Below are 12,281 nucleotides of genomic sequence, written 5' to 3'. Positions count from 1 at the left end.
CTAAAACTCTCCCCCTTTTCCCTTATAGTTCTTAAATTCTAACTCTTGAGAACTTAGAAAAAAGAACAACCATCAAGTATTGTTAAAACAACTACAGGTGATCTGCAAAACTATTTGGAAACAGAGGTAGTTACTTTTGCAATCTACTCACTTCTTCAGACTTGAAAGCTTGTTTTGTGTGTGTGTATTTCAAAAACCTAAAAAGAGAAACAGCAGTTATTTCCTGTTTAATTGATACTTAAGGCACCCTTGAAAGATAAGCAGACCAACACAGTCCAGCTGGCAAGTCTCATACATTTACTTTGAGATAAAGAATAACAACAATTGAACGAATTTCTGAACAAAGTCCATCAAATCCTTGGGAAGTCAAACAAGTTAAGTACTCCGTGTTATAATGCTGCCTTATGTTCATCATTTCAGTTTGAAAGTCTTGTTCCTGAAAGCTTGTTTTCTCCACACACACAAAAAAAAAATGAAGCTGATAGAAACACAGCCAACCTTTCCTTACAAACCTCTCACTGCACTGTTAGATTGTCATTGCAGGGATGAAACAAGATGATCTTACACTAACTGCTGACAGTCCTGTTACACTAGAGTCATCATGTAAAGATGCAATCATTTCCCAAAGCATTTTGCTATAGAAGAGATTTGACTTGAATTGTAAGATAGCTTTTTATGAACTATTGAATTTAGAGGAAGAATACTGGAATGAACTGCAATAGCTACCTGTGTATGCAGTGCATCTGTGTCAGGCAGTACAGACTGATTTACTTGTTTTAGGCTTCAATACTAAACCAGCCTATTAGATTTCTTCCACCACTTTTGATAGCTGCTTACTACCAAAACCTACATTAGCATATCAGTAGCCTATATTACTACTGCTCCTTAGTGCCTGTAATGATTTGTTCTTCTACCATAAGCCATGCCTAGTTGTACTGTTAGAACAATATGATCAGACATGCTCTTGCTCCCTCCCTGGCAGGGTCATGAGCAATTCACTTTTTTAGCAACTGACTAGACCACGTGGAGGCAATTCTTCTAGAGGGTGTTTGCTTGCAACCTCATGTTGGTTCTAGCAAGCCACATTCCCTGGAGCATTTAGAGCAGCAGTTGTTTTGAGTATGACTGGTCAAGAGGTATTTTTAGCCATTCCTTTTCCTCACCTTGCAATAGGAAGCACATTGGAACCCGTGTACATCATGATAAAGAAGAATACTCCACTCAGATAAAAACGTGGTAACTGAGGGTTATCTTGCATGACATGAAACAGCAATATAGCAACTTTTTCCACAAGGATAGGATCAAAAGTCAGTAATAGCTGAAATCAAACACAAGCATTTACATTAGCTGCTTGAGTAGTGCAAGTTACCTAGCCAAAATTGAAGTTTTAACTAATTCAGTATTGGGACAAGTCAGTAAACTTACAATAATTTCAGTTAAAGAATACTTCAGCCCAGAAATAACAAGTTCAAATCAGAGAATGTTTAAAGTTGGAAGGGACCTCTGGACGTCACCTTGTTGAACCCCCTGCTCAAAAGCAGAGTCACCTAGAGCTGATTGCCAAGGACCATGTCCAGATGGCTTTTCAGTATCTCCAAGGATGGAAATATTTATTAATAAGATATTGGCTGAAACAACATGAAATTTGTTACAACACCCAGTGAAACAAACAACTGCTTGTCCAGAGATCTGCAGGATGTTACAGATGTCATTTGATGTGTTTGTCCCACTTAAAGTATTAATATGGGGAAGATGGTAGAGCAAGTCAGACTTTTACTCATTTAGATACATTTTTGAAGATTTGCTTACCTGTGTGATATGAGGAAGGCAAGTACTATCTGACAACAGCCTTTTCACTCTGGGCAGAGGTCTTATAATAGCATTGTCTTGATCCCTAAAAAAACCATAAAGTGGCACAGCAGTAAGCACACATGTGCCTTTTCTCTTTCAAGAATGAACAACTTTATTAAGCCATAAGTATCAGGCTACTGAGATCATATTCAGTGTCATTATTTTTTTGTTAACTTCAAAGTGTGTTGTTAGACTTGATAAGTGTGGTTTAATGTCATGAATTAAAGCAGCTTTGTTTTTAAGTTAAACAAGAGCCTGCCTGCAAGAGTAAGACTACGCTGCTGTGCATTAGAAATGCACATAGCTTGTGCATTCATCCTTGCAGTCCCTTTCACAGTATTAGTATTGTCCCATTTACAAACTCTCTATTTGCCTGCAGAATTAATTACTACTATGTAAAAGCCTCTTTAATACAGTTAATTAATGTACTACTTGGTTTCTAAGAAAAGCTTTAAGATAAAATTTATGAATTTATGTGTCTGCCAGAGGAAGTTAACCACTTCTGCTGAAAATTAGTGTTTACCTGCTGGGAAAATATCCACACATTGTGATGAGCATGTTGAGTACAAGTGTGGCAAGGTCAGTCTCATTCAACACAGGCTGGCCGCTGGCAAGCAAGCACCACTTCAGCTGAGGGATGACCTGTAATGGTCGCCAGCCATCCATACCTTGAGCCCAGCAACGTGTTTTTGAAGACAGCTTTCCACTGTTCCATAGTTCCTGCATCTATTGCAAGAGTAGAGATGAATTTAGTTGATTCAGCATTCAGAGCTACCTTTGCTCCTAAACATTCACACTCAAGACAAAACTGCTGTATGGCAGACTACTATAGTTGTATGAAATTCCAATGTATTTATAACTCTGCCAGGAAACATGAAGTAAAAGTTGACAGATTAACTGCAGCATAATTGAGGCATGGACGGGTAGGCAGCCTTACCAAAAAGGCTGTGGTTCTTGGCACAACATCAAGTCTCTTACCTAGTTTTAATACTTATTTAAACAGTTACTTTGTGAATATAGTTTAGCATCATTTAGTTTTCCCTCTCAGGGTTTGAAACACACCCAGTCACCAGGGTGGAAACAATTTGTCAAGTTTGAGAGTTTGAAGCTGACAGGTACCTCTTGAAAGCTGTAAGGACCACTCCTTTCTTTGTCAGCATTGCCAAAGTACCATTCCTTCTCGCTTTCCCTCTTCATATCAGGTGCCGCCTCAATCACATTGCTCTAGAAGTTGATGTTTACAAGAATAGCTTTAGCTACAGGAAATGTGAAAAGGACATTGATTTTTTTTTTTTAGAATTGTCCTTTTAGCAGAGCAATGTATGAGTAGTAAGAAACAAAGGCCACGTACCTGCAAAGGGACCGTAGCTCTGCTTGTGTGAAGATGTGCCAGAGTAAGCAGATCTACAAGTATTCTAATGCCATTTGAATCCATAAGGTCCTTCACATTTTTCTGTTAATGGATGAACCGAGTTAACATAAGCATTTTCTAGATAAGAGTTGTTACAAGTACTGAACAGTTTTATTCAAGTAAGCAACCATGAGAAAAGTCAAATCATTCTCTAAAGTGACTAGAATGGTACAACCACCACAATATCTACATATTTCCTTCAGCTTTCTCACCAGTAAATAACTGCCACATCCCAGAAAGCTATATCAAACATTGTTTTAAGACTTCCTCAAGTTAACCCCAAAAGACTAGTTCAGACCATTTCATACAGCTGAAAGGTCAATAAACTTCTTTTAGGTGTACATGTCCACCTTACCTTATTAAGGATCAGCTTGTTGAGAAACAGGATCAATCTGTCCCGCTCAAGCCTATCAGTGCACTATTGCAGCAGAAGAGAACAAATTAATATTTGATGGCATATATTAGAAGTTACCTTCAAAAGTCAATACAGTTGCACCTGCAAAGACCCGTTTACTTTTTTCATGCCCAGGATAAAACTGCTGACTATTAAGTTTCCAATTTCATGCACAGCTAATTAAGATAGCTTTCTGCCACTGAGGAGGAAAGGCCTCATTGCCCTCCATCCCCTTTGTTGCTCTGGGTCTGACAGTCAAACCCAGTTTTCTAAGTCTATTGTTCTAAAGGGACAGTGTTTGGATTCCACAGTGAGCCTGTTAACACAAGTATAAGGGAAAAAGAGAATGCTTTCAGCCAGCAGGCAGAATGGGTCTTTGATGTTACATCTCTGGTGAGACTATCAAGACTCAAGGCAAAATAACAAGAGATTGCATTAGTTCAGTTTCACTTACAACAGCCATATCTAAAACCCATACTGGAGTTAGCAAAGTACCCCTTCTTCAGACTGCATGGATATGTATTTTTGCAAGCTGTATCAGTTGTCAGACAAAACTTAACAGACACTTAATAGGCAAAGTAGTTACCACTAAAAATCTAATCCATCACATGTGCCCATCTAAGGCTACCATTTCATTAGGTCTGGGGCTATTGCTACTACTCTTGAAGTCAGTATTTCAAACTAATGGGACGTGGAACAAGGTTCTCCTTAAAAAGCTTTATGCTTCTGCATTTTTCAAAAGCAAGCACAAGATTAATATCACGCCAAGTTCCTTCACACTGTTTCTGTACAGCCTGAAAACCTGCTAAGGCCAGCAAAATGCAGATATAAAGAGACTAGTTGGAAATAACTTTATGATCAGCAGATTTTTTTTAGTGAAACTTCAACTGAATCAAGGGGAGATACTAGGAACACTTGGTGACAGCATGGAGAAAAGTATTCATGCTGCAGCTTCATATTCTATAAAATCAAAACTCAGGTTTCACAGCAACCTCAAGGATTTGAACATATGTTGGACTAGCTGTATGTTAACGACTATATCAAGTAATTTAAAATAATTCTTACCCTTTCTAACATCCCAACAATGTACTTAGTATCAGAAAATGGTCCTATTTCTTCATGACATCTTCCATAAACAATGGCCAATGCTTGCAGACATAAGCATTTCATATTCACTTTTGGGGTAAGCAAGAAGCGATGGTAGAGTTCATTGAAGAATTCATATCTAAGAAAGAGATGAGATTTTAGTGAAGAAAACAGAGCCCTTGGGAATGAGATAGGATTTTAATGATGTCTCACGATTTTTTGATTGCTCCACTCTCTTCAGTTTCATCTTCTTCCAGTAGCAATCTTAGATAATAGTCTCCTATTTTTATTTCTTCAGAAAGGCACTCATATTTTACCTGTAACACAGCACAAGTTACTTAATGAAGGAGAAACAATATTTACTGTTAAGGTTTTCCTTGCATAACACCACTGTACTTGCTTGCATCCATAAATTCAACAAGGTTAGCATCCCCTCCTACAGTCTGAGGAAGAGTGAAATCTGCAAGTTTCCTGTTAAAGAAACACACATCTACAAAATATGCCACAAGCTATTGTTGCTCCCCAGAATAAATGAAGTTTCTCATCTTACTGAAATCCCAGCTTCCAGCCTTTAACTTGTTTCTAATATCAGCTGGTTTTATTAACTAAACTTGGATAATACATGATGTATTCAGTGACTCAGGCTTTAATAAGTAGTTATTCCATTGCAAGGTATTTCACTCAATGTTACTACAAGTATGAAACACAAGCATGACTTAATTACTAGTTATACTTGCTATTATGCTGGGTAATAAAAGCCTAGAGGCATCAGTATACACACCAAGAAGCTGAAGTGAAATTGCACAATGAGAGCCATCATTAACTTCAGAGCAATTACATTAGATGTAACTATATGCCTCAAAGCACGGTGGTTTTAAGCATTTGGCAAGTACCTCATTTAAAGGTACCTCTAAACACACCACAAAAGCCACTCCCTACAGTGGTTTTTCTTATGTATCGTTTGCAGGCCACTGTCATGAGGCCACACAAAGTTATCTCCAGATTTGACCACAGCACATGATAGAAAGACATTCCACTAACTAGTACACTTCCAGAGCAATCTCAAGCCACCATCCCCCTTGGCAAAATGACACGTTCCACAGCTGACAGAGAAGCCTTTGTCACCACTATGTAGTTAGTTCAAATACTTACAGCATAGCCTGATAAAGTATTAATTTAAAACATTTAAAAGCAAATCTCTGAGACAGCAACTGTTCAAAGATCATGTTACAGAAGCCCCCTCAAGCCAGTCCCAAAGCATCCTGGGCTGTAACTGCAAGAACACTAGTGATACATTCCAGTAGCATAAACCACATAGGAGTGCAAAGTGCAGGTGGGAAGTCTGTATTACTAAGTTTCAAATCTGTACTTTTAATTCTGCCACAGTTAGCACCTCTGAAGTACAGAGATAGAGTTGGGATAGCAGACACTGTGGCACCCAGAAGTCCTGTGCCTGACCCATACCTGAAAGAAACTTTGGAAGCTAAATGCCAGTGCAAAAAATACCAAACCCAAAACTTAGCTATTTACTGCATCAAGGTAAGAAGTAATCTGTAGCTGTGTGATAGGGGTAAGTTGCATACATAAAATAGTTTTTCTCCTAAAGTATTAGCCTGATGTCTTGCAATTCTGATTTGCCAGAGTAATCAACTGAGAATTCCTCAAAAGCAGCAGTTTACTCTGTTTCACTAGTAGTCCTCTGCTCAAATTTCAACTAGAAAGCTGTACTGTGACAAGGATGGCATTGGTAATATCTAAGAATATCTCGGAGTTGAATTCAAGTGTGGCCTTGCTTTGCTTCAGCATTAAACATTAAAACTGTGTGGAACTATAACAATACTGGAGATAGAGTACAGGAAGTGTTTATTAGCACATTACTTGAAAACATCTTGCGAGTTGTTTTGAGAAAGCCAATTAGGACCATACCAATTGCTTTGCAGAAGCCTGAAAGTCTATTTTGACTTTAGGTACAGCTGTTCCTAAAAAGTGAAAACACTATCCTGAATCTATAATTTACAGAGCAGCATGATTTTAGCCACATAACCTATTCATGGTTTGGCAACCCAGTATTTAACAGCCTTAGGATCACTGACACATGATGGAAATAAAGACAGGGAACTTGCTATCAGGAAAAGTGACTTTTGAAACTACCCAAAAACAAGTCTGATGGAGCACATTCAATCAAGAACAAGTATGACTTATCTGGAAAACAACTTAACACACACAAACTTTTCTCTTTTCCTCTTAATGCAAGAATACATCAATGGTTCTGATCAAGGTTTCACCTCTACAGTGCCAGGCTAAAGCGGTTTCAGTTTTGCAGGGTGACACTGGACAATAGTACCTGCTCACAGCCTCAAGCCACAAGATTCACTCATGTAGTTAGAGACAGAAAAGTGACATTTTAAGTAGATGTATTTTACATATGCAGTTTCTCCTGCAGTGGGTCATTTACCTCAAACTCCTGATGGTTCCATGAGATAACATTAGCACTACCAAGTTCTCTGTCAATATTAAATGCTCTCATCTCAGACTCAAGAGTATCTCTCAGTTCTTCCCGTGTTTTGAAGTTCCAAATCAAGTTTGATCTAGCATGATCCTGAAGAAATCTAAGAAAGAAGTTATAGTTTAAACCCCTCAAAACATGATCTGAAAGGCAGACAAGACTCAGCTGGCAAGATAGAGAAGATCAGCATTAGTGAACCTTAATTAAAAAGGCACTGAGTAGCAGTCTCTAGTTTGTTACAGTAATCATGGTTGTTCACTTGTATAGTGTTTTCATAGTCACAGAGGTCAGCCTTGGCTAAAGCATGCCTGTTGTCATCACTTTTGGCTCAATTTGTTATCTGCATATGGTTGATGACCAGGAGATGTGTGAGCTATTCATCACATCTGCCAGTAAGGGCTACAAGTGAACAAGAACCCAGGGCAGCAGACATGCACATACCAAGTGTATGTTTTAAACAAAAAAAGTAGTTCATATAGGAAAATAGAAGTTGATGTCTCAAGTATTACAAGACAATCAGTGGACATTCTTCAGTGGCAGTTACAAAACAGCCTTTGGAGCAGCACTTTAATACACTTTAATAATGTGAATCTTCCTTTCATGCAAAACTTGTGCAGAACGGACTATATTTGACCTTTAGAAATATTGAGCACTGAATCAAACAGTCAAGTTCACAGAATTTCCCCAAGCTCGCTTTCATAGAGTTTGTTGAACAGTCAAGCTTTAGCAGTCCATTTAACATAACACCCCTAACCAAAGTAAAATGATTCTCTTTTTTCAGATGGAGGCAAGCAAGCTGCAATTAGGACCTGTGGCACTATTCGAAATCCAGTATCCATGTGTTTTCTCTTTGCCTGCCTTAAGCTCATTTTTATTCCAATTCACATAAACATCTTGAATAGCTTACAGGTTGATGCACCAACACACTACAACGATTTTCAGTGCTACTTTGCTTAGCCTTCAACATCATGCAGATCTGCACCTGCAGTTTGTTATTCATTCTTCCTTTTGATTCAAGGGAAAAAAGGTTGTAGTTTGATAACATTTGAGAAGCTTTCTAAACTCCCCCCTTTTCTAACCACAAGCTAAATCCTTAAGTATACCTTAGGATTTCATCTTTCGTAAGTTCCTGTTACAAAGGACTTCCACTGTTTCAAGGCAGGCAGAAATTGGAATCAAGTCACAGCAACTCAGAAGACATTAACAAAAATATGCAGCCAGGTAATAACTTGTATTTGAGACCACCATATTAATCTTGGTATTTTACCTGTAATAGAAGAGATCCCAGTTTGCTTCTATTTTTATTCTTTGGCGGCGTTTCCTTAATATCACTGGCTTTTGAATAATGTTCTGCAAAAGAGCCCAATTTAAGAAGTTAGTAGAAACAGACACTCCCCATTTTCCCCTTTTAAAATAAAAAGCTGGGCTTTTTTTACTTCTTCGAAAGCCACACTAAGCTAAACCTCATTAATAAGGTCTCCTTTTCTAGCAAGTAGTAGCAACAGACTTTCACAAGTGTTATTTACACCAAGTTAAATCATGCCAGAGAAACTTTCAGCTGTTTAACAAATCATTCATTTAGAAGCAAGTTATCCCTGAGAAAGGCTTAATTCCCATCACCATAAGCACTCATCAGCTGCAAAGCTGATGGAGGGGGAATCCACAAGAATGCTTTGCTCTTGAAAGGAAATAACTAGAGCAAGTAACAGAAATAAGTCACAAACCTGACTTGGCCACTGAAAGATTCCCTAGTTTGATCAAGCATGAAATCAATGTTATACTCTACATGAGGTACAACATGCAAGCAGAAGCCTGAGCAACATAATCCACACAAGTGGCAGAGATATACAGACTCACCATATTGTTTCTGTCCTGATTGTGATGGGAAGTTGGAAGAAAAAGAAAAGGTACATTTAACAAGCCACAGCCACTGAAGTAATTCAAAGTGGTAATACCAAACTTGCTACTACCTTATGCAAGTGTAGCTTGGAAGTGTTTACTGTGAAATTAAACAGCTCAAAACTCCAAATAGAAAAATTTATTTAAAGTCAGTATCTAGACAAGTTGCTTAAAGTGCAATTTGCCCTTCCACCACCGTTTTCCACATTTCTCCATTAATACTTTGTTTTGAACCTAGTTCACCATTAGTCCAGAAATACTACCTGTCAAATTTCTGCACCACAGTCTACATCAAAATAGAGCTAGATTTTACCGAGTTAAGGTTTTCCTAAATCAAAGCTTATTGTTACATCAGATCAAGTAGAGACACAGACATTTTCAATACTCTACATTGCATTGCTCTCTTCATCCTTCCTTGCATATATAATAGTTTGTTTCATTTCCAGAACACATACAAACAAGCTCAGTCAGGAGACTAAAGTTAAACACCTCATAATTCAGAGAATTTGTCATAGAGAACATGACAATAAAGTTAATGGAAAAAGGAGACCATCAGTAAGAACTTAAGCAGTGCTTGAGCTATCCTCTTATAGTATCCTCAAAACAGTCACTTATCACTTCAATCTTCACTGTGGTTTTATGTATAGTCTTATGTTGCAATTTAAGCACTGAGATACCTACATTCAAGGTAATACTAAGTTTCTTCAAGCAGGTTCCATAATTGAAATACCACTAGCATAAAGTACACATTTTCGGATGCAAAGAATATTCATAGTTTCTTCCAAACGTAGGTTAAAAACTGGTTTTGCCACATTTCAAGGCATTTCCTATTCTCCTGTATAATTATCTTGGAAGAAATGCACATAAGCTGCAGTCTGGTTTGATAAGGTTGGCTAAAGCAAGAACAAGTTAAAGCTTAATACATATGCTGAAGGAATCCATTTGCCTGCTTTACATTCTCACTGGAATCCATTTCTAACCCAAGATAAAGGGTAGTAAGAGGCAGAGAGTTTGCTAAAAGGAAGCAGAACTGTGAAGTTTCTCACATTCCTGCACTTCTACTACTGTGTAACTTCCCTCTGATTTCATGGAGTTGTAGGTGTTCCTCTCTACACTTAGTCAAGTTGCTGTAACAAAGAATTTCAAATACTTTTACCTCTTTTTGAGCTATGCCCATTCTATCTCTCCAGTGCATCAAGACTAGATCCACTTTCTCTTTGGCAAATTTTTCAACTTCCTTCGCAGCTTTTCCAGCCAGTCTCTGCCACTCCGGCACCTTATTAAACTTGCCATACTGATCCTGCAGAATAAATCCTATAGTTATTTGCAGTTACAGGTCTATCAACATGTTTGATGCAGGTCAATGCAACAGTTAAGTGTCTGTATTTGAAAACTCACTAAGACAGTACATCTATATAATGGAAGAGGTAAGACAGCTACATTTACTTACAGTTGCAATTTTTAAGTTATCTCTAACATGCATCCTATCAGCATCTTTCTCAGGAACAGGATCAGCACTGTCAAGGTACGCCAGCAAACCTGGTGGCTAAAAACATTTAAAACCAGTGTAAATACACATGTGGCTCATGGAACAGAAACCATCACATAGGTAACAAGATCATTTCTTTAAATTAGAGATTTCAAAACAGAATTTATACTCTACTCTAAAGCAAGTATGTAAAGCTACAGCAGCTTTTCGCTTTTATTAGTGAAATGCCACCATCCTCAACAGAACCATTCAACAGAGGCACTAATTAGCTTCAGTACAGCAGAGCTCTTGCCTATATCCATTTCTTAAAGGAGCACTAAGGACTGCAGGAAGAAAAGAGTTGATCCCACAGCAATACTGAGGGGGATGAATACTGTAACACTAGAATCCATCCATATCCTCTGATATGGATTGAACATTGCATGTGACATTGAAGATGAGATAGTTTCATTTGACTAAGCCTTCCGGAAGATGCGACCAAATCAGGGCAGTTTGCTCCACCAAAAATGAAGAACTGCTATTTTGAATATAAAAGTTGGTATTTTTCCAGATTTAGTAATTCCTTACACTATTCTTTGAACTAGTTTCACTGAAGTAACTTAAGCAAGAACCTTTCAGAAGGCTGTAAAGGTGAAAGAACATTGGAAGTATCAGCCAATATATAAATTTAGCTATGTTACAAGCAAACGAAGTTGGATAGGCATGAAAGCATAGACAGAATTGTTGCCTTAATTTCTTATTGGCACTAAGCATTAGAAACTATGTCTCCCACATTTTTGTCCATTTAATAAGAAAAAAAATAAGTCAGACACCTTATTTAAGTTTTGTGTCATACACCATTTTTGGAAGCGGCAGTAAAGTAACAGAATACTTTAAGAATACAATATTTTTGCACTAGCCATCAATACCCTTCAAACAGCACATGCCAGACTGCCGATCTCCCAGGCTAGACTTCCCTCTTAGAGGGAAAAGGGGATGTGTTTACTATACAGACTACCCCAAGTTTTCTCATACTACAGGCATTCAGATTTTATTCTTTCCCTACTCCATATCCCATTTTTACTCACCAAAATACGTTTCAACAAGTTCATAGCAGTTTTGTTCTCAGCTGTCCAGAGGCCAACCAAATGTCTACTTAACTGCCTGGAAAAGCCATTGAAATTAACAAACTGCGAGTTAGTATTTTAAATAGATTTTTAAACCCCTAAACTGACACCCTTACCATGCTGGTGAAATGAAGATGAGCAAGAGCTTCGTGCTCTTGAGTGAGTAAGAGCACAAAGCATTATATTGTTCCAGTTCAAGGATATGCTTAGCATGCGTTAAAGTGTTGCCTTTAAGAAGTTCCAGTGAAGTGAGTGGAACAGTAGCAGCACATGCTTTTTGATCTAGACCTCAAAAGAACACTTGAGCAATAGAGCAAAAACTAAACCTCTAATGACCAAGTGTAAATTTACCCAGTCAATCTTAAGTTAGACTCTAGAAGCCATCAAGAACTGTTAACTGCTCTATTTGAAGCTCTTAATACCAGTTACTGTCTAGGAAAGCCTTTTTGGGAACCTGCCTTCTATGCCAGCTGACACTTTTTGCCAACATTTGTCACTAGGGTTCTACTGCATTGAATGGAAGCATTGCTTACAAGCAA

The 12,281-nt window shown here is 38.0% G+C and overlaps 1 protein-coding gene across 2 annotated transcripts in view; it reads right to left on the bottom strand.

Moving 5' to 3' along the window:
- The window catches only part of DNAJC13 (DnaJ heat shock protein family (Hsp40) member C13), a 50,646-nt gene that overhangs the window by 22,337 nt on the left and 16,028 nt on the right, over positions 1–12,281 (bottom strand). Inside the window, exons 17-31 of one of the 2 annotated variants that reach the window (XM_059818445.1) lie at positions 11,704–11,779; positions 10,598–10,693; positions 10,304–10,447; positions 9,106–9,120; positions 8,516–8,598; positions 7,198–7,351; positions 4,956–5,059; positions 4,722–4,881; positions 3,618–3,680; positions 3,203–3,304; positions 2,971–3,075; positions 2,375–2,577; positions 1,810–1,894; positions 1,164–1,318; positions 152–197 (exon numbers count right to left, since the gene is read on the bottom strand). In XM_059818445.1, the coding sequence (XP_059674428.1) occupies positions 152–197; positions 1,164–1,318; positions 1,810–1,894; positions 2,375–2,577; positions 2,971–3,075; positions 3,203–3,304; positions 3,618–3,680; positions 4,722–4,881; positions 4,956–5,059; positions 7,198–7,351; positions 8,516–8,598; positions 9,106–9,120; positions 10,304–10,447; positions 10,598–10,693; positions 11,704–11,779 (1,591 nt within the window). The remainder of the gene's footprint in view (positions 1–151; positions 198–1,163; positions 1,319–1,809; positions 1,895–2,374; positions 2,578–2,970; positions 3,076–3,202; positions 3,305–3,617; positions 3,681–4,721; positions 4,882–4,955; positions 5,060–7,197; positions 7,352–8,515; positions 8,599–9,105; positions 9,121–10,303; positions 10,448–10,597; positions 10,694–11,703; positions 11,780–12,281) is intronic. The other variant, XM_059818447.1, reaches the window with a different exon arrangement.

This window comes from Gavia stellata, chromosome 6 (assembly GCF_030936135.1).
Source record: "Gavia stellata isolate bGavSte3 chromosome 6, bGavSte3.hap2, whole genome shotgun sequence".
Classification (NCBI taxonomy): Eukaryota; Metazoa; Chordata; class Aves; order Gaviiformes; family Gaviidae; genus Gavia; species Gavia stellata.
This window is presented reverse-complemented; position numbering and strand designations above follow the sequence as displayed.